Here is a 23,223-nt window from a genome sequence, read left to right on the forward strand (position 1 = left end):
TACAAATATTAGAGGGGCACTTAGTTATACATACGTGGATTGAATGTGAAAGCATTGCCATTCCTAACAATAGAGGAAAAAAAAGGAAGTGTAGTTAGGAATGGCAATGCTTTCGCATTCAATCCACAAAGGGATACCTAAGTGCCCCTGTAATATTTTGAGTGAAGTAGAGCTCAAATAAACGCCGTACGGTGCAGCATATCCATGATTAAGTTGCTGCTAGTCGTGAGGCTTACTGTTTTGCACCAACAATACCATAGTTTTTCCTCGGTTACGACGAAGAGCCACTGCGCTACGAACTTGCTAGAAATTTCTGCATATGTGACCACTTTCTTCTGCAAACCTATGGTGACCTGCCACTCACTTTTGGCCAAAGAACAGTGAAAATACCAGATGTGAAAACAGCCATAACAAGCATTAAAGAAATCAAGATGGGGGTCATAGCATTAGCTTCCCAACGTGGCGAGACTAGCACAGGATTTCTGTTACTCGCCGTTTAAGACAGGAGTCGACTTTTTCCGGTCTGATCTTGAAAACAAAGTTTGGTTCCGTTAATTTTGTAGCAGAAAGCCCGTGCTTTCCCGTTTGTGGGGTCATTTTCTCGGTTCAAAATATGATGCAGAGTCCTTCCCATAAAAATGCATGGGTGCCCGCTAGGACTATTCGAAATGGTTAAATTAACTGAGGTCATTATACTCTGTTGCCACTCTAGAATAGAAGAAGGCCCTCCCACAAAGTCCTGCACTCTTTTTAATAAGCAAACACTAGAGAGGAGGAGAGCCCAGAGGACACCGCCAATCATGGCGAGCAAAGGGAATTGTGGGAGGGGCTTGTGCTATTCTATAGTTGCAACGGACTATAACAAACGTTTACAGTACTATGAAAACAAAAAGACCAAGTATGCACAGAAATTCGCAGGAAGTGTAGCAGGGATAAAATAGAAAAAACTGCAGCTGCAATATTTACCCTTTAAATTTCCCTCGACAGCACAGCAGAGATGACATGCTGGTCGTCAGCGCCTGGAAGGCCACCCCCTTGTACTGGGAGCACATGTAGTCTGAAACGAACAACAAACAAAAAATTAAATGCATGAACAATCCGCACAGGCTGTTATTTCGCTTCATTGGCCGCTTCAGAGAAAGCAAGCATGCACACCGTTGTCCAACCATGTCAACTGCTAGCCGGAACTTTCTGCCACCAGGAGTAAGATATTGCTTGCGCTATAAAAAAAACATTTACACACTACCCAGCTATCACGCTGAAAGTTCAAACATTGAAGAAACTACAACATAAAACTTCAATGCAAGAGCTACACCTCGTGGACAATACACAAAAGTATGTTCAGTGTAAACCTTGGTGCACCGCAAGGCTGATTTACCTCAGCCAGTTTGGAACATCTGCAGTTCCCTTCTTTTCAAGATATTATGCCTGAAAATTTGTGACAAATTAACTGGGTTAAAATTTTTTAATCGACACCCGGCCCAAATATTTAGGAAGTATACTAGTGGGTTAATTTCTAACTTACCATAATTATTTTCGGCATCCTGAAGGCGTCACTTCAGGGTCTTTTCATAGTGGATTTACCTCGCCCACACAGGTGCAACCACACTGAAATGTTTGCAAAGTTTCAGGCAGGGTAATTAAACGTCTGCAGTTTCTCTCGAACACCGCTGTCACAAATTTTGTCTTTTTTGTCATTTTGGTCTGTTTATAGGTGGTTTGGGGGCAGGGTCAATTACAATCCTCGCACATGTTTACCTGAGCGTCAAAGGCTTGAGCTCGGATGAGACTATACTCCTTTTCATACTTAAGGTGCAACGCTGTCAAAGCTACTGACGCAAGCGTGGGGCTTGGTCTTGTTGATCATTTGCACGCCTTCTCGCACAAACAAAACCGTAGATGAAGCCACGCACTCGCGCCAGTAGCTTTGACAGCGTTGCACGCTAAGTATGAAAAAGTATAATGCCGGCCGAGCTTCAAACCAATGGGAAGAGGAAGACAAGCGTTTCGGGTTGACCAACCACGAACCTGTGACAACCGCATAGGTCATTCAACAGACGTTTCATACCACTTAAACACTGTGTCGAACTGCATTTTGAAGTCAGTCCCAATTCCAACGGTGTATGAACAGGGGCATTCATTTCGTGGCATGCCTTGAAATGAATCGAAGTGACGCAAGCTGGGAACACACTGCTGCTGCTTCATTTGGGGAATAACTGCGGCCCTCGGCTAGATCACATCACAATTGCAAAATGAAAGAGAAAAAAAAGAGGCAAAAGGAACAACTGCTTTATCAAAAGTTCTAACCGACAAATGTAAACCCAGTTCAATTCTAGAAAGCCAGGGGACCGAAGTTTGTCCTAACAGTACAATTTAGTCCACTTCCATAACTTCAAAACAAAAGATGGATATCCTCTTCAACCATTTTGACTGAAAAGGAATATTGTCTCTGCATGAACCGAATCCCAAGGAAGTCTAACTTCGGAAATGAAATGAAGTATTATCAATGTAATCAATTTATAGTTGAAAGACATCAGTACACTGCTAGACCAACAAGACATTTCCTAAAGCAACGGACCGGAAGTAGCATTAAGAATTCAATACGTGCTCTGTTGACATGAGCTACACTTTCTCGGACCATACACAGAATGAGTGGCAACTTTTCATTACGCTACACATAGATCCAAACATTAGGACAGATAAAGCAAACCCAACTAGTTATTAAAAAAAAAAACATTCTAGCTTAACGAGAAAATAGGGAGTTTTAGAATATCGGGCGCTACGGACGGCAAAATAGCGAGGATTCCGGCGAAGAGTTTTAGAATAGCGTTTCTCTGAAGGGGACCCCCCCAAACGCAAGCATCTCGCGCTTAAAACGCCTCCAAGATGTCGCGGCAGCTTTTATTTGAAACTTAGAACGTTTTATCTTGAAAATTAAACAAGCTTTTTGTCCAGAGTAACATTTTTGTAGTTTTTTTACACTCAATGCCGCATGTTTTGTTTTTGTCGCTGCCAAGCTGCTCTTTTGTACTTACGAAGCCCAGACGATCCACTACCAAGGCATGCTTACATGTCTGCCGCGATCGTAAGTGCACGCGCCTCGATAGCTTTGAGCTGTGAATCCAGCGATCCGTGGCGTTTTCAATACGCGTCGACCATACCGACCGCGGTCGCCGAGTGCGACTCACGCAGTTCCCGAGCGGGCGACGGCGTCGAAGACGCATTCAACGGAGATGTCGTGGGCGCCGCCTTTTGCGGTACTCCGCCTTTTGCGGTACCCACGCTATTACCGAAAAATAACGGGCCCCAAAGCTCGAGTCCGAAGCTTGTTTTGGGTCTGCGCATGCACAGCAGCCACGAGATTATTCTAAAACTCCATAATGTTCACTTCTCGTTCAACGCGTACAATGCAAACAAAGAAGTACACTTACCAACTGCGTTGAGTTGCTCGTTCTGTTGCGTCGTCGGCCTTCCGCGCTCTTCTTGAACATAATCATCACAAGAGAAAACTTCACAGATAGATAAACTTGATTAAACTAGCACATTTCCGTTTCTAAAGACATTTCCATACCGCGAAACGGCGAAACACCTAACGGTCGCAAGAATGGCGAAACCATGCCGGAAAAAGAAAAATACAAAGAACTGGTGTCGCTACCGATGGGGCGTCGAAGACGCGATCCTTAAGATATGAAAACGAAACCAGTAAAAGTTACAATACTGAAACCGAAACTGACCAAATCGCAATAGAGGGGCGCCGTAAATAGATCTGTTCACATGATGTATCTTGTTGGCGAATCTTGTGTCGCGAAACTAGGTTTCGGGAAACAGATTCCCCGTCTGAACGCAACCGAAAAAGTGGCGCGCCTCCGAAAAAAGTGGCGCGTGTTTTCGCTTCCGGAGCAATTTTTCGCTGAAACCTCACCGACGCCCGTCAATCTCCCGAAGGAGAAACGCGGACGCTGCCAATGGCCGCTCGACTTCGCTTTGACGTCTGACCTTCGAGGAGGAGCGAGCTTTTGGAGGAGTCTGATCTTTGGCCGATTCCGTATACGAGCCGAAGCCGAAAGAAAACAAAACAAACATGTCGAGCGACATACGGGCGACGAGTCTTGGTCCTGCTCGGTTGCAGGTGTGTTAGCGACGCCTACAGTGCGGATTGGGGGCGCGGTGCAGATTCGTCAACAGTCGTGGCGGGTGCAAGCACTGTATATAAACATGGTGACTGGGGATAACGTTCTTTATTAGTGGTGCAAAAATGTCCGAAATGCTTCGAGATCATCTCGCTGTTTTTCCCGGGTTTGGCAGAACTAGTAAACCCGTTGAGCCGAATCTGACGAAATTCATTGAGTGGCATTAATAAAACAGGCTGTCTCTTCACACTCTGCGTACTTCATATAATTTTGATGCGAGACGCTTAATATTCCCGGTGCAGACAAGGTTTGGTGAAATGCTCGTGAGTCAATACGTCACAGGTTTCGCGCGTCAAACTCCACGTGTGAGCAGGCCGATTTCGCGAAATCTTGGTTTCGCTAAACTGTGGCGCGTTGAAGACATACATCGTTTGAATAAGCCTTTAAAAGTAAAAGAGGGTGAATACAGTTATTATTTTAAGCACAGGACATAAATCTGTATATCAGAACTAGCACCGACGCGCTATTTACTTCGGGTGCAATGCAGTAGGGAGTAGATTCATTGATTTTTTTTTATAACACTCATTTCAATGTGTAATGAGTAAACACAAAAGAATCGCTATTGATTGGGTAATGATAAACCTCGCTTGAATTTGTAATGAGCAAATTCAAAAGAATAGATATGGAGTGGGTAATGATAAAACTCATTTAACGATGAATATTTTTAATGAGTTTCATTTGACTCTATAAAAACACATTAGAAGCTCAATTGAAACTCATTGTTCATTTTTGTAAGGGCCTACCCCCATACACGCTGGTAGTGACGCTGGCATATAATACGTTTAGTTTGTACATGATGAAAAATCCTGAGACTGGGAATGAAATTTGAAAGAAAAAGTGTAAGAAGGCAGAAAAAAGTGGACAGGACAACGTCTCAAACTCAGCTGAGGGCAACGTCTCAAACTCAACTCAGCTGAAAACTCAGCTCAGGACAACGTCTCCAACTCAACTCAGCTGAGTTTAAGACGTTGACTTGTCCCCTTTTTTTCTTTCTTCTTACACTGTTTCTTGCGAATTGCATTCAGAGTCTCTCGGGATTTTGCATCATGATCAACATACACCAGCTCGCCTGCACCTTGAGAATTTTTTGGTTGGCAATTGCTCTGGAGGTTTATCTTCCGGGACGAAAGAAACGCCGAGCAAAAATTACAGAAGATGACACAACTCGAGGTCGAGGAGCGTTCTACCATACCAGTGGCGTCGGAAAAGAAAAAAGTGGAGACAAAAAAAAAAAAAAAAACAAAGGCGGGAAGGGGGGGGGGGGGGGGGTATTTCGGACTGTTAAAGTAAACAATACGGGGAAAGAGGGCGTGGTCGAGCTTATTTTAATCTGAAATTATTTATGCATATATATAGCTACTAATGCTCTTCACAGCATAAAACATCGCGTAGATGGTCATTGTTAGAAACTCGTTGTCAGAAGGCACTAATCATCACATACTTAGTGGTTCGGAAGTTCAATGATATGTCTTTGCGACCTAAATAGCTGTGCCATTAATTTAAAAAAAAATGAAACATAACAATAAATGCAAAAATAAAAAGCTGGCGAGGTAAAAGAAACTATCAAGAATCCACCGGAAGTGTTGTATTCTTGCAGATTCAGAGGCCCAGAGCTTAAAAACAAGTTTTTCCTACCAAAATGTACAGGCTAAAAGAAACACATCCCAAAAACGTAAAACGAAAAAAAAAAAACTAAAAATGATTTTTTTTAATGACGTGCTGAACTTGAACAATATTAGAAATCTTCCCCCATGAGTTAATTTATTCCTCAAAGTGAAGAAAACAATAAATACTTTATTTTGTATTCTGCAGATGGCAATAATATGTACTGTCGGTGGTGTTAATTTAAATGCGACACCTCAAAGTATTTCGACGAAACCAATTACCAAGTTTAGGGCATAATAGCCCGTAGATACATGTTGGACATCTCTTTAAAAATCCATTTTGTACAGAAATATTCTTATCTTAAGATGACAGTTACCTAGCCTCTACACAGATATGTCTTAAGAAGTTTAACATCTCTACCATAAATAGCTTCGGCTATAGCGCGCTTCAAATATGGCACAAACGACTATTGTCAAAAACCCGTCGTCCTTGCTTGCTCCTTCGGGAATTTATTTCTTTAAAACTAAGCATGCCAGAACATTAAAATAAATGGCATTGTTTTTCGCAAGGAATGCGGCACCCCATGTAAAAATTCGGAAAAGAAATTATGAATGTACATTACGGCTTCAATCCAAATGGAACCGCCTGCCCGTTTTTCGAAGTTCGACGAACTTCGAAAGTTTACCATAAAGGTTTGAAGTTCTTTTTGAGCCTTTTGACTTTTCAAGATACGCAAGTTCGAAAATATTTGATTTCTTTAGATAAATAACTTCTAATATTAAAAAATGATCGAATTTCTTAGCGTAGGGAGTTCGAAAGTTCGAAAAGCTTCGGACATTTTAGTGGAAGAAAATGGGAAGTTCGAAAATCATCAATTTTTTTGTCTATCAAGGTCGAAAGTTCGACAAGCATCGAATTTCGCAGCGTAATAAGTTCGAAGGGATCAAGCTTTTTAGCGTAATAAGTTCGAAGGTTCAAAAAACGTTGCGTTTCTGAACGTGTAAAGTTCAAACGAAAAGCGTCGAACTTGTTAATATAACAAGGTCGAAAATTCGACTTCCGTCGAATTTCTCAATATGAAAAGTTCAAATATTCTAAAATTTTCGAACCTTTCGATTCGCTTAATTCGATCACCGAACCTTCGGTTCGAAAGAAGTTCGCGGCATCCCTAGCCATAACCTGTACTGACGGTTGTGTGCCGCACAAATCACTTAAATAGGCCCCGCTAGTATTCGTACCCGTGGCGACGCCTCGAAAAGGCGGGAAGACCGATTTTCCGTGACGTTCAAGCGTAACATCAGAGTAGGCTCGTAAAGGCCGGTTCGCACATCTGCGTTCCGAGCTACAGGAACGACAGAAACGACACGAACGACATGACACCGGGACAACCGTGACACATGATTACTTGATAAAGCTACTATTTGCATTATCTGTCACGCCCTGTAATGCGAACAGAATCGTCCCGGTGTCATATCGTTCGTGTTGTTTCTGTCGCTCGGAACGCAGATGTATGAACCGGGCTTGAGGTAATAGACCGACCCACCGCCAGTTTCGCTAAGCGTCCTCTGGCGCAATGCATTGTGGGTACTGTAGTCTTTCTGCACGAGGGTCGGTCAACGCCGCTGAAGGCTTGCGCGTGTCGATCACAAGCCGTCTCGTGCACTACCGCTGCCTCCTGGCTGCGTCCCACACGCTCCAGGTGGTTGGTGAGGCGGAGGGGGGGTTGTATAAAACGGGAAAAGGGGTTTAATGCCTATGCAGATTGTTATCGTCCAGGAAGGGGAAAGACTCGCATAGGCAACGGGGAAGGGGGAAAGAAAGATGTGAGAGGGGTTTGTTAAAAATAATTGGCCGCAAATATGCGGGAGGGTACCAATAAATCAACGTATGTGAGGGAATAGTTGGAGAGGAAATGTAGAGCCTTGGCAGATCATAGCTCATGGGATCTTGTGAATAAGTCACATGTTGCGAAACAGCGACGCGTGCAGTCTAGCTGGTAGTTGGGTTACTTTCAGATTCACATGACTCACACAGGTCAGTCGCATCGCCGCGAAGCGGTGGCGCGATTAAGTTCGCGCTTCACGGCTACCACAATTGTCATTGTGGTAGCCGTGAAAGTATGAGATAGGTCTATTGGTCAAAGCGAACGGAGAGCTCTGGCTTTCATTCTTTGTCGGGAGGTGTTTAAAGATATTCCGTTTTCCTGGTTGATAACAACAAACTATTGATATGTCGGGCCCGAAATGTTCACTACAGTACACACGGATGAACACTGCTGAATACTGTATAAATAGGATTACGCTCCCAGCGAGAGCTCGAGCACGTGGAATCGGTCAGCTGTCCATTGGCAAAGAAGACGACGTAGCCGATAGATCTCCGCGAGCTCCGACTCTGCAAGCTTCAAAAATGTAAACACCTCGTTCATCGACTCTCAAAGACTACCGAAACCGACTGGTTAACCTCTACGTCACTACCTTCTTCGGAACACTTGCAAGACGAGAATGCAAAACATCAGTTTCGGTATTTCGTGTGCATTACTGGGCACAAAATAAGCCTCACATGATTCTACAAAACAATGAGCGTTATACGAGGCCACCACCGCGTCGAGAAACATCCCCTTAGAAAATATTTGGAACGATTATGCATCTCGCGAGCTTTGAGTGTGCACGCAGCCAAAAGCACGAGAGAAAGTAACAATTATGTCCGGCCGTCTGGCTGCTGAGCGCCGAGCCTCAGCTTCATAGGGCACGCTCCTTACATAAAAATAAAATATCCGCTAGGCAGGCCGAGCACGCGCCCGTACGGCCAAAACGTAATCAAAAGGCCGCCACGCCCCACGCACCACTCCAGCAAAGTAAGCGCACAGCGCACTGCGTACAAAGAGTGAGGAGCATTTGCGCTTGACTCACCTGTGCCCTGTCCACACCGCCGTGCGCTGCGAACACGCGAAGAACGCGAGACGTCAAGAAGCCAACGCCGCGTCGATGAAAGAGAGAGAAAGAGAAATGTCGTCTAGACGTCAGAGCAAAGCAAAAACAAAAACAAAAACAACAAAAAAAAAAAACATGTCGACGAAATGGAGCAAACTCTGGCGAGCATCGAATGTCGAAGAAACGATCTGCCAATGAAACATCGCAGTGTCGATGAAACGATCTGTCTATGAAACCTTGTTCGATGAACTGCGCGCCAAGAATGACGCGGCTTGCCACATGAAAATTAACGTACCCTACGTGATCGAGAGCGCGACAAAGAGACACACGCAGACGACCCCAAACCCCCAATCCACTCCAAACCAAATTAAGCAAAGCCATGCCAAGCCAATTCAAATGAAACCACTCCAAGGACGGCTGCACGTATCAAGATAATAAATGCTGGCAGTATTTTATAATGGGCGAGATGACTGAAAAACAATGCCGGCTGATGATTCCTTAAATCGCAGCTTACTCCGGCAAGCACGGTCGATCAACAAAAGCAGAAACCACTCGAGTGGGAAGGAAAACTCGGCCTCCAACAGTCTCTGCTCATAGAATAGCATACAACTGACGGACACCACTGCCAACAGTGATTATGGTGAGATTTCAAACCAGAGGTACGTCACCCTACCTAATATTACCGCCCCCCCCCCCCCCCCCCCCAAAAAAAAGAAAGAGAAAAAAAATTTCGTCGATGCATATGTTTATTGTGTATATATGCTGCATAAACTTCCGTAGAAGTACGTGTCGGGGGCACAAAAAAAAAAGAAACGGGGGTAATATATCTATTAATCGTTTATTTGTGTACAAATGAGCGTGGTATGCACAGCGAGGCGATGCTCTAATCACTGCGACGTTGTCTGTGTAACCTGCCGGTAGGCGCGTTTGTGTTCTACCGCTGCCCTTGTCAGCAGGCGAAAGTTCAACACGCCCAATTTCGTCAGCTTGCATTTAGTTTTTTTCGTAATTAATCCAGGTGAACGAAATTTGGTAGAAATGTGCGGAGCCTAAACATAAACATCGTACATTTCTTTCAAATTGGATAAGCGGTTCAGTAGATCACTGTTTTGGAGTAGTTTCCCCGCCGCACGAGTCACGCGAAGACAAACCACCGGCTTGCGAGGAACAAAAGAAAAACGAAGAAAGCAACCTGTAACCGTGATGACCTGAGTGCGAGGACCTGTGAGTAAGATGAGCGTGAAGACCTGTGTGAGGTGAGGACCGTGAGGACCTGTGAGTGTGAGGACCGTAAGGAGCTGTGAGTGTGAGGACCTCTGAGTGCGAGGACCGTGATGACCTGTGAGTGTGAGGACCGTGAGGACCTGTGTGAGTGTGAGGACCGTGAGGACCTGTGAGTGTGAGGATCGTGAGGAGCTCTGAGTGTGAGGACCTGTGAGTGCGAGGATTATGATGACCTGTGAGTGTGAGGACCGTGAGGGCCTGTGTGAGTGTGAGGACCGACAGTACCTGTGAGTGTGAGCACCGTAAAGAGCTGCGAGCGTGAGGACCTGTGTGCGTGAGGACCGTGATGACCTGTGAGTGGGAGGACCGTGAGGGTGATGACCTGTGAGTCTGATGATTCGTGATGACCTGTGAGCGTGATGAGCGTGATGATATGTGAGCGTGACGACCGTGATGATGACGGCGAGTGAGTTGTGGTTTTGTGTTGAACCGTGAGGGTGAGTCCTGGTGAGCACCCGATTTTGAATAAATCGTGATCGTGACTGGGCGTGAGTCCTGATCTAGGAAACAATGATGATCGTGAGTTTGAGTGAGGACAGCTTAAAATGCCGAACTATGCATGACATCGGGATATTGTAGACAACTCTTTTTTCGCATGGGCCGTAGGTGTTCGATGTGCAGTGCCGCGGGTCGTCGTCACGTTCTGGTTGGTGTCCCGGTTCACCCAACAGCACATGGCGTACGCCTTGTTGGGGGCTGAGCACACGAAATGGATGCCTCGTCGGCCAGCGATCTTTTTTAGACAATGAGTGGTCCCGTGTATATATGGTACCACTACGAAAGGCTTTGAGGGTTTCTTTTTCGTTGGTTTATTTTTCTCTGGATTATGTCGCCCTTGCTTGCAGAGCTTCTCACTTATCGATAAGTGGAGGGTACTCGAGCAACCGGTTTCCTGGAGTCTACAAATCTGTCTTTGAAAGCTGCGCCCCACCTTATGAGGGCAGGATTTCTGTATAGTGCCGAGACGAGAGCTATGGTGGCCAGTTTCCGTTTTACATTCATGGAATGCTCTGAGTTACTCGGAAGAAACCCTTTACATGAACGGGGTTTATACATCGAGTATACGTGAGAAGTTTGAAACTCCAATGAGAGATTCAGAAAACGTATAGATTTGTTTACGGGAAGTTTATGGGTAAAATACAGTCCATGGCAGCTTTGTTCGAAGCTGCACATGACCACTTCTAAGCACCCGTTACTCGCCTCGTCTGCATCACAGTTGCATAGTATGAAGAAGTCGTCAACATCAAAAGATGGCCTCGATGCTTTGATCTTTTAAGTGGTCTTGAATGTTCTTCTCGCATGCTGCTAGGTACAAGTCACTCAAGTATGGGGCGACTCAAGAACCTATGCAGACCCCGCTTTTTTGTAAGCAGTGTTGTTCCTGGTGTGACACCACCGTCGCAGAAAGGTAAGCCGTCAGAAGCTCCAAGAAGCTGTGGAGGGTCATTCCTGTCAAATTTTTGAAGCTTTGAAGGCCTTGCTCCTCGATGGTTTCTCGGAGGATCTTGAGGAGAGCCGCCTGGGAATTGAATATTAAAGTTCTCGGATATCGAAGGAAAAACCTGACACGATATCATATCCCTTTTCCTGGAGAAGGCAAATAACTGGTTCAGAGTTCGGTATCGTTTACTTTAACCTGTGATAGAAATTTCGCCAAAAAAAGTGACACCTGCCCTTGCCAAGTCTGTCTCTCTGAGAGAATGGAACAAAGAGGGACCCCTTCCTTATCTGTTTTTGCCGAGAAAAAACACATAGGTCCCCTCGTTGTAATTTTCTAATTTTTGTGACAAGGCCACCGCATTGTTTTGTTTTTCCCAAGTATTCTGAGGATGGCTCGTTTTTCTGGTTGAACTTGCCATGGATTCACTTGCTTGAAACTCTTCGCTAAGGTTCGTCTTGCTCTTTCCCCAAACGACCCAGAGTCCAGAACTACAAACCCTCCCTCCTTTTCCGAGAGGCAAACTCTAAGGTCTTTGTGACGTAATTCCTCCACCGTTGAGGCAAATCTCATATTTAGAGTGCCCGAGCTTTGTAAACCTGCCCAACACTCGAGGCCTTCATTGATGATTTGTGAGGTTCCCCCATGAGGCGCCTTGGTTGCGATTGCTCGTACCATTCGGACCTTATAAATGGAGCTCAGCCTTGGTGGAAGGGCGAACTTAGGACCTTGATCGAGCATCCGTTGGGCTGATGCCGAAAGGGAAACATTCCCGATGATCTGGAGTGGCGTGCTTTTGGGTTCTGTCCTAACTCTTCGTGTGAGATGTTGTTTCCAAATTGGGAAAAATCACATTTTCCAAAGGGGCTCCGCGGAGGATCTTGCTACGTTCATGTGGTAAAAAAAAGCGTTATAGCTGATGCACTTCACCCTCAGAAAATCAGTCAGAATGCGAACTTGCCGCCAGGCCTCGGACTTCAAAATCTTCGAAACTTTCTGAGCATGACCCGCTGATGGTGCAATGAAGCCGAAGAAAAACCTATCTCGTCAAGAAGAATCCTCTTTCTAATGCTGCGGGCGAGCAGCCTTGCTCGGCAGATATGGGAGATATTGGTTGCAATGAGATGACAAAGTTCTTGCGGGTCAAGGAGGTGAAAATAAAGAAAAGATGTGCTCAGAGAACTAGAAAGGTAAGTTGTGACGGCCTGGAGCTGCCTGCCGTTGGCTGTGCTCGCTGCAAGTCACCCAACCATAGGGACGAGGAAAGAGGTCCTGCGAAGCCAGACCCCGGCTGAACTACCACCGACCGAGGCCTTTACATGACCATTACGTGAGCGAATAAACAGTCAGACGAGGGCTCGCTTACGATGTGAATTTCTCCGGAGGCAATTGATCGACAACATAGAAAACTGTACAACTGTCATTAGCAACAGCAATTTGCCAGTTCGGTATATTTAGGCGTGGCTGCACTGCTCTCAAAGACGGCCAGCACGGCCAAAATTAAAACCTAAAACGAACCTAATGACCTTCTAGACAAACGATCAATTGCAGGGCAACAAATTTTGAATACTGGGATTTTAATATTTGCATATTGCAATAAACGTATCGGAGATCATTTCATAGCAAACTACTTAGCGTCATTGTGAGCAATTCTTGTTCTAATTTGGATCCACATTGCGAAAACGCTCCATATCTTAAATAGCTATGTCCCATTATTTTGGTATAGCTTTATGAGTCCCGACTGATTGCTGTTAAAGAATGAATTAGTTTTCCTCGAACAACCGCCCCCTGAGGGAAACCTGTTTCTCATATCTAAAATATAGGTTTCGCAATCGAAAGGGCCAAGGCAAAACCACCAGCGAATGTATTCAAAAATATATCAAAAGTAAAAAAAAAAAAAATACAAACCAGCGCGTGAAGTACACTTGGACGTAGTTCATAATCCTTAACGTGAACATCTTCTCAGGCTTCGATGTGCTCAATCGTGGAAGTATCCTGAACCTGATGCACTGAACAAGGTCACAGTTCGACAGAGTTTATCCCAGGACATTTTGTTTCCCTTGAAAGTTTGTGAAAGAATTTTTTTATACCTTGTACACTTCAGATAAATACAATACTACTTTTCAGATATTTGTACCAAAAATACTACCAACTACAGGTACTATACAATATATTTGTTCTTGTGTTCTTCTAAATTTTTTTATTTTATATTAACATATTTTGCTTCTAAATCAGTACGCCCGGATTATAGGGACATATTTCTCTCTTAAATATTCAACCGTATATATCTGTGATTTCACTCATTTACCATGAACGCGAAAAATAATACCCTGACTTCTTCATCTTACGGACCAAATTATTGCTCCTTCCATGATTATCTAAAGGTCAGGAAAAACCATGGTAATGGTTTTTAGGGAACCACAAACTTAAGCAACCACAAGAACATAGACATATTAAAGTGTACCTTAGTTAATTGTTTCTATCTGTCCTCTGTCGGGCCTTGCATCTCTTTGCGTAATTAACAACTAACATGGAGCGCCAAACTTCGCTGTTAACATAAGCCATTTATTATGTTAAAACGCCACACTAGTTATGGATACAATTGCTATTGTAGCTTACGTTAACACTTTGACTACTGGCTCGAACGTGAACTCTGGAGATAAACTTAACAAAGCTGCCAATTGAAACTAGACAAAAAAATCGCTAGGAATACGTTTGCATATATTATCTCACTCGCAATCTGGTTTGTGGAGCAGTGAACTTTGAAGTAGTAAAATAAATTTAAAAAAACTTGGCGAGACGTAACGCAGTTAATAGTTCTCAGGGGCCTTGAGATGCCCCATCATCAAAGACAAAAATAGCGGTTGAACGCGCTTAGAAACGAGTTAGGTATTTATTAACAAAAGCCTGAAAATCCGCACGTCCTATAAGGAAATCTCTACCTATAAAAGGACTGGAGTTCTGATTGAGATTATCACACAGTGCAGCAGGATTGTTTGCAGTATTCACCGTCCCACTTCACCATGAAGGCTGTGGTAAGCTGTACATCATTCATTATCAAATGCGGGAGAGTGAATCAGTTTTTTCCTCCAACATTTTCTGCGATACTACTATGTAAATCCTTGGACGAATTAAACAAATACCTTCTCACTGACCAAGTGCACTTACGTGAACAAAAGTACCACAACACCAGAGCCCCATATAAAATATTATACACTAACACAACGTAGTTGCTTTACAAGGTTAACTTCAATCAATATTGTTTTTAATATAATTGAAACAACCATATCTGTCTTTTTATTCATGTTACCCTGTTACTCGCGTTTTGATGGTGAAGGTCGCTGCTATTCACGAGAATCAGTTTTAACGTGCCGCAACAATTTTGTTCTTAATTACAAAACCGGCACTGAAATTGTGGAAAAAAAGTGAACGTTTGTTGGACATGTAATTCCTCATACCATTATTTAGGGACATATCAAGTTATTACACCTCGCCATTTTCCCTTTTTTTAAGTAGTTCTACGGTTAAGCACTAAATGCGCAGAGTTAGGTATGGGAAGAATTATTCAAGGCAAGGTTAATGTAGTATACATTTGACATGACCAGTAAAATAGAGCGCACCCAATTGCTGTATATTCGAAACACTGTAGAATAGTCGAAACTAAAGAACCACCAAAGTCGACGGGGCAACGACGCGTAAAGCATATTCACAGATCAATTCAATGGTACTAAAAATGGCATAATGCATTAGGTGTGTCCATATGTGTACTCTAAAGCATTGTCTTAAGTTATCGCTTTGTTATTTCGCCTTACAGCTTTCCCTGGCCTTGTTCTGCGTCGCCATTGCTCTGGCGTCTGCTGGCCTGCACCACGGCGGTCTCGGCCTTGGTCGCGGAGGCTTTGGCGGAGGATACGGTCTGGGTGGTGGTAACGGTGGCTTTGGATACGGTGGCCTTGGACATGGCGGCCTTGGTGGTGGCTACGGCCTCGGTGGCCTCGGAGGTGGATTCGGGCATGGCTACGGTGGCAACTACGGAGGAAGCTACGGTGGAAGCTACGGCGGCTCCTACGGCGGTAACTACGGTGGACAGTACGGAGGACACGGCGGTGGATTTTACGGCTAACCTCTTCCTCTGAGCACTTCTGCACTTTACACAGGTAGGGAGGGTTCTTTTCATAAGCTATTCGTATGACACTCTCAATGAGTGACCTCTACACTAACTTTATCCAGTGGAAAAATTTGTGAAGTTCCCTCGAAAATATATATATATTTCAAACACTCACCATGCTTAATTGAAAGATTATATCAGCGTTGAAGATATTATTAATAAATTTAGTTGGATAAAGAATGCCCAATCACCACACGAACTATTTCCAACATGCTAGATTACGTGCTGCTAACTAAGTCTTTCACATATTTGAAAGATAAAAATCCTTGCTTTATCCTAACCGTGTCTACAATGCCAAATATTACACGAAACGGCTAATAAAGCATGCATATTTTGTCTACCTAAGCGTTCATCCAGATAGACAAATTAAAGATGTTGTCATATCAATCGTTCAAAAGTAATTTGCATTTTGATACTTTAAGGTTGATGTTGGCTTCTTTGTCTTCATCGTGAATGAGAAATTAATTTGCAAGGAAGGCAAGAAATCGAAAGAAAGGTTGCATGGCCTTGTCATGGGTAAATGAATGTAATAAAAGGTCTTCAACGCGGTGTTAGTAAAGGAGCCCTCTATTCCGTATCAAGAACAAATTAAATGGATAAGATGTCAGAGCCTGCAAGATCACTTGACACAAAAAAGTAGTATAGCATCTACTTTAATATGCAAAATATTATATTTCTATTTGTTTGTTATTAAGTTGAATTTGAGAATATTTTTGACGGCGCAGATCACTTTCACCGTTGAGGTGATGGATCTTCTTGAGAAAGACACTCGTAAGAGGCTGAAAAGAATATTTACAAGTCGTTTGCTTATTTCGGCCGGCCCATGTTCATTTAATGCGTGAAGCCAGATTAAAACATAAGGCTTCCGGCGAATGCCTAGACTTAGAGTTGTTACATTTCAAATTATCATATTTTCTCACTCTTTCAGGAAACCCATCAGCCAGAATGATATGACCGTACAAGACTTCGACCTATCCGAACAAATTAGTTTCAAGAATAAAAAAAAAAATGTCTTAATCCCGCAAAAATGTCTTGTGTCCTTTTAGACAACAAAAATCATTTATCAAGTTAAATGGAGGACCTAAAGACGGTCCCACTGCTTTCTTTTTTTTAAATTCACTATTATGTAATGATATAGCTTTTTCCGGAAGTTCTAGGGGCAATTTATTTGGCATTCGAATTTAGTATGCAATATTGTTTCAGAAATGCACACTGCAACAAGCTTTATTTGATACACATTTACGCATACACCGTCCAACATATGTTTGAACGAGTGCTTAATCACTGACTTCGTAAGCTTCCTAAAAGAACAATGCCTTCCTTGAATTTGAGCGTGCCCAAAATTACGTGCCTTCCGTGTGACCAGCTGAATCAGCCATCTTTTAGAATGTTGTCGCTTTTCTTCAAAGGAAAACACTTGCTTTTCCAACAAAAAGTGAAAAAAGTTTAAGGATCACTTTTGCCGGGTTCAGTAGTGTCTGTCAGTACTGCCAAAACATTACAAAAGACCGCTTACTGAAGTTTTACGAAAATAGTACATTTTTAATCTGAGCATATTTAAATAAGCAGTTACATTTTTGCGCAATTCGCCGTCCTCGGCGATCCCCGTACGTTTCTCCTGGTTTCCTTTTTATTGTTTTCACTGATATATTGCATTCATTGTGAGGTTGCTTGAAGTGACAATTAAAAGAGAAACATAAAAAAATATTTGTATTGACAAATAAATTATATTAACTAAATCTATTCTCGTCATGACGTCTTTTAAGCAAATCCAATGTATAGCAGGTATCACCATCGACTGGAAGAATAAAAAAAAGACAAAATAAAGGAAACACTTCTTGGTATGCTCGTTTCAACTGTGGTGCACATGAGAGTAAACATTAAAAGCAATATTACGCAATCTAGTTAACTAAACATTATTTCTAGCTTTTAATATTATTTGTCATGTATTTCATAATTCAATTGAGAAAACTGTATTCTTCTCCACTCTATTCAATCGCAAATTTAGGCCATCTAAAGTACACGAGTGTGACAAAAATAAGAAACGGATACAAGTAGCGTGCTCGAGGACACGTCCAACTATGGCATACATTTTGTACAACAATGCAGTATTGCGACTCAGGAGCATACTGAAAAGGACATCACTGGACAAGAGCGGTGGCCCACTGAGGCTCAGTGTCATCGTGGGCCAAGGAAACGCCGGAAAACCAACAGTGATTGGCTAGGGACGGAAAAACAATGTATTCTGGTTCCGCTAGGACCGAGAGCTGAGGGGGGGGGGGGGGGGGGGGACAAGGTTCGCCATAATTTAATGGGTCACAAATGTCCTTCATAGAAGAACGTAAAAGTGCTACCGGAACTAAAGAGACATTCGTTTTTTTTTTTTTCATCTAGTTTTGTTATGCAGATGCTGAAATACGTCGCAGTGCTCAAAATAACGCTGCTTGGCAGACATACTGCACTGATAAAGTCGTTCGCAGTAATCAAGACCCTAAATTCCCTTTCTTGTGAATATTGGTAATGCTGTATATATGTATATATATATATATATATATATTGTGACGAAGAAAAGCGGCACGAGTCTTCGGGGACGCGCCGTCCTGGGAGAAGAGGAGGAGGAAGGACAGACTGGGAGCGAGCGGCAATATATACCGGAAGGTCATCTTGAGTTCTATCTCCAATACCCGTGTAAATAGTAAACCCCCATCACTGAATCTGACTTCTGCTACAATTGGTGGAGAGTGCGAACTTCCCCAACTCGGACCTCACTCTCAAGTATAATTCCCAACCCTGGAACTCCGCAATCGGCGGCTAACATCAGCAATGACAGGCGAAGGAACCTCGGATGCTTCAAGATTGGCTACCTCCAGCCAAGGACCCACGACTATTCTGTGTGCCGGAGCCCTTCGCCAACGTGACCGGAAGCTTTTCAGTGGGATCGGCGACGATGACATTGATGACTGGTTGAAGTCCGTGGAAAGAGTAAGCCTTCATAACAAATGGGATGATGTGCTGAAACTCAATAACGTTATTTTTTATTTGACTGACGTCGCTAAATTATGGTACAAAAGTCAGAGCTGGCGACCTGGACTCTGTTCAAATCGAAAATTCAGGAAGTATTTGGGAAGCCAGCCCAGCGAAAGCTGATAGCAAAAAGGACCCTAGCATCACGGGTTCAACAAAATGATGAAAGTTTCGTCAGCTACATTGAAGACGTGCTCAAATTGTGCAAGCGCATTGACACACAGAAGCCGGAAGACGAAAAACTAAAAAACATCATGAAGGGAATTGCTGAAGACGCATTTCAAATTCTTGTCGTCAGAGCCCCCTCGACCGTCATTGAAGCCATCGATATTTGCCAAACCTTTTCTGAGCTGCGTACCCAGCGTTTTCCACTCAGCCGCAAGCCGCAGCCTCCCATGGAGCTAGCTTGCTTGAATAACGCTGCGGACAGTCCTCCTGATAAATGGGGTGACCTTCGATATCTCATTCAGGAAATCATCCGCGACGAAGTGGCTCGCCTACTAAAAAAGCTTGCCACTTCCCCAGAGCCCTACGTCTCACCTTCCATCAGAGCGCTTATTCAATAGCAAGTCACAGCCGCTATCCCTTGCCCTGTGATACCGCCCACCGTGCCGATGCCGCTCACGCCTACGTACGCCGAAATGGTAGCGCATCCGCCCCCCGTGCCTGTCGTCCAACCTCAGCAACCATTTCCTCCCCTCGCTGGCAAGGACGTAGAGCCGACGAGACCCCGGAGAATCGACCAATTTGCTTTTCATGTGGTCTGGTTGAACATGTCGCTCGGTTTTGTCGACGTCGGTACACTGAAAGTTATGGTCCGCCACCACAAGCTCACTATCGATCAGGCTTCGCTGGTAGTCGTCGAAGTGATGCTTTCCAAGATTACTCTGACTACCAACGGCAGCAACGACCAAGCAGATCTCCGTCTCCCAGACGACGCTTGCTGTCTCCTCTGCGCCCACGTACGACATCTTCCGCTCCAGACGGAAACTGCTAGGAGCAGTTCCAGAGGCGAGAACTGCGAATCCTTTTACATCCTTAGGTCCTCGCCCTATTGCACAAAATATGATTGATATTGTAATTAATGGTTTGCATGTTCAAGCATTGGTTGACACCGGCGCTGCAGTATCAGTCATTCGGGCTGACCTTTGTAGTCGATTAAGGAAAGTGACGACCCCTTTTGTCGGACGTCCATCTAGAGCTGTTGGCGAGCAAAACATTGTCCCTACCGGGGTCTGCGCAGCACGCATTGTAATTCAAGATATATGTTACTGCGTCGAATTTGTGGTGCTTCCTTCCTGCTCTCACGACGTGATTCTTGGCTGGGACTTTTTTGAAGCAACGAATGCCCTTGTTGACTGTGAACGTGCAGAGGTGAACTTTGCTGAAATTCGGCTTCCTGAAGAAAACGACGCTGTCGACACGATCAAATTATTTCTAGCTAATGACACAAGAATTCCTGCGTTTGCTTCTGTGTTTCTTCCGATTCAGTCATCTAAACTCGAAGTGCTGGTCCTAATGGCATCTCCATCTGCTCCTTGTTTTCGCAAGACAGATATCCTTGTTCCTTTTTCTTTGCTCAACCTTGACAACAGCCACGGATTTATTATGGTTCTCAATATGTCTTCTCTCCCAATAATGCTCCCTGCCGGTGAATTTGTAGCCTAGGCCGAACCATCTCAAGCCATCGAGGTTTTCGCATTCGATACTCCCTCTCCTGCATATTGTTGTACATTAGTTCAGCAGCGACCTGACGAAGACGAGTTGTTGTTATTCACTGTAGATCGCCACCACGATTCGTCTCAAAAAGACTCAATTCTGTCTGTTCTGCGTAGATTTAACACCATATTTGATCGCCCACAGTCTACTTTGGGCCGTTCCACGTCTGTAGTCCACCACATTGATACATGCAGCGAGAAACCCTTATGTCAACGTCCATACCGTGTCTCAGCGTCTGAACGAAGCATAATAGATGACGAAGTGAACGACAGGCTATACAAAGGTGTCACCACACCATCTACGAGTCCGTGGGCTTCCCCAGTGGTCCTCGTCAAGAAGAAAGATGGTAGCATAAGGTTCTGCGTTGACTACCGGCGGCTGAATAAGATCACGCGCAAAGACGTATATCCAATGCCCAGAATCGACGATGCCCTTGACAGCTTGCAGGGAGCCAAGTATTTTTCTTCTCTAGACCTCCGTTCAGGCTACTGGCAAATCCCCATGGTCTCCAACGACCGAGACAAAACAGCCTTCATTACATCGGAAGGACTGTACGAGTTCAACGTCATGCCTTTCGGCCTACGCAGCGCACCCGCGACGTTTGAACATATGATGGATGCCGTGTTGAGAGGCCTGAAATGGAACATATGTCTGGGTTATTTAGATGACGTAGTTATATTTTCGAAGATATTTGAGGAGCACCTCCATCAATTAACAACCGTATTGTCCTGTCTCAGCCACGCCGGCCTCCAGCTAAATGTCAATAAGTGTCGATTTGCGGCGAGGCATATAAAAGTTCTGGGTCACTTCGTGTCCAAAGACGGCATTCAGCCGGATCCTGAGAAAATTCAGGCCGTTCCCAACATGCCAAAGCCAACCACAGAGAAAGAAGTGCGAAGTTTTCTTGGACTCTGCTCCTATTTTCGACGCTTTGTGCGTGGCTTTGCATCCATAGCAGCACCCCTACATGACCTTTTGAAAAAATCGTCCCACCTGCCTTCTTGGACATCTGAGTGTGAAGCTGCCTTCAATCAGCTAGAGGAAATTCTAACATCCGCACCAATACTCCGACCTTTCGACCCCACTGCTCCAACAGAACTCCGAACTGATGCCAGCGGCTTTGGAGTCGGAGCAGTTCTCGCTCAGACAAAAGCAGGTTTTGATAACTAGGTTGTCGCCTATGCAAGTAGGGCTCTCTCAAAACCCGAAAAAAATTACACCGTAACCGAAAAAGAATGCTTGGCAGTCGTGTGGGCAGTCACGAAATTTCGCCCATACCTTTACGGTCGACGTTTCAATGTTGTGACCGATCATCATGCCCTTTGCTGGCTATCATCTTTAAAAGATCTCACTGGACGCCTTGGTCGATGGATGCTGCGCCTACAAGAATACGACTTCGCGGTTCCGTATACATCTGGCCGCAAACATGGCGACGCCGACGGTTTCTCGAGATGTCTCCTGCGCTCTGACGCACCCGATCCATCTGACACCGACGAAGACCCTCTCACCTTGTCGGCACTAAATATTGTCGACATGCAACTCGAACAAGCAAGAGATCCGTGGCTGTCGAAAGTTCTGACAGTTGTGAGAGACCCTGACTTGTCCCAAAACCGATCACTACGAAGCAGGGTTGGGCAGTATCGCGATACAAATGTATCGCGATAGTATTTCGGAAATACATTTCGTATCTGTATTTCTGTATCGCGATACATTTTTTCACCAGTATCTGTATTCCTGTATCGAAATACATTTTTGGACGTTTCTTTGTATCGCGATACAATCACGTTGAAGTGTATTTCGTTACATTTCTTGACAAATACTCCCCCCCGCCCACCCCGAAAAAAAAAAAAAAAAAGTTCGAACGCATTTTTTTTTTTTTTTTTTTACTTCTAAGGGCATTAGAGTCAAGGAGATGCTGGGGTATTGTTACTATGCTGACCAATTAGTTCCTTTTGATTCGGCAAACTATTTTTCTATTAATCCTCTTCTCTCTTCTGAGAAGTGTTGCGTAGTGGGAAACTCGAACCAGGTGGCGTGCCAGAAGTGGAGTCAGAGCATCTTCTGCCGCAGGTCTTTAGGTAGGGATTTCTTGAGTGATTGTTTCCTGGCATCCAATGCCCGCTGCTAACCGTCTCTCTTGCCTTAGCGTACAGAGTACACCCTGCCGGCAAAGCTGAGTCACATTCCGTGGCAGCATGAGCCAGGCGGTGGCTGACTTGATATAGTAGGAAGACTCATGCTGTGAAGTTCAACACATATCCGAATGCATCTGCGGCTGCGCCCGTAATATTGCACGGCTCAAGGATACGTCATCAGCCGACGTGAACGTGACCCGCTGGTCTGGTGATCCGAAACCCAGAAGGAGGCCAGAAGTGGCATCGCTGTGCCATCCCAGACTACGTACTCCCGCGACTAGTCTCGAGACCGCCGTTTCTTGGACAGCTCGCACCTGTGCCGGCAATATCAGCTCGTAATCCACGAGGTCTCTTTTTGGATAATGCTAGGCAAAACTTGAGGACTGCAATCCGTGCGTCGGTGGCAGAGGGTGGGTAGTAAGGACCTTCAGAACAGGGATGCTACCGTATCGTTTTTTCAACTGTAAAACAGAAGATAAGACATGTATTCCAAGATTCTTCAGGTGGTCCACTATTCTCAAAGATTCCAAATGACATTGCATGCATGATCTTCAGCTAGGTAGCCTACAACGAAAGTGCGCATACAGCAGCGTGGTAAAGTTTCATGTTCAAGGCCACACCTACAGATAAAGAATTCTAGTTCATTCCGCCGTGACATAATGTGATCAATGTTGACAGGACTCCCTCGTTAGACAGACAGGATGTCATGGAAGGGACCACGGTCAGCAAT

General features: G+C 44.4%; 1 protein-coding gene and 1 long non-coding RNA gene across 2 annotated transcripts; one reads left to right on the top strand and one right to left on the bottom strand.

Annotated features, from left to right (window-relative positions):
* Window positions 1-1,024: 1,024 nt before the first annotated feature.
* Window positions 1,025-3,472, bottom strand: LOC120845963. The gene is made up of 3 exons (XR_005716932.1): window positions 3,432-3,472; window positions 1,526-1,608; window positions 1,025-1,057 (listed from the first exon to the last, which is right to left on the bottom strand). It is a non-coding gene; the product is annotated as an uncharacterized LOC120845963 (long non-coding RNA).
* A 10,953-nt stretch (window positions 3,473-14,425) lies between these two features.
* Window positions 14,426-16,643, top strand: LOC115323413 (acanthoscurrin-1-like). The gene is made up of 3 exons (XM_029983793.2): window positions 14,426-14,482; window positions 15,262-15,604; window positions 16,544-16,643. The coding sequence occupies exons 1-2, from the start codon at window positions 14,471-14,473 to the stop codon at window positions 15,568-15,570; spliced, it is 321 nt and encodes a 106-aa protein (XP_029839653.2). The 5' UTR covers window positions 14,426-14,470; the 3' UTR covers window positions 15,571-15,604; window positions 16,544-16,643.
* The last annotated feature ends 6,580 nt before the right edge of the window (window positions 16,644-23,223 follow it).

The sequence above is a fragment of the Ixodes scapularis genome, unplaced genomic scaffold (assembly GCF_016920785.2).
Source record: "Ixodes scapularis isolate PalLabHiFi unplaced genomic scaffold, ASM1692078v2 PGA_scaffold0__279_contigs__length_252992795, whole genome shotgun sequence".
Lineage (NCBI taxonomy): Eukaryota > Metazoa > Arthropoda > Arachnida > Ixodida > Ixodidae > Ixodes > Ixodes scapularis.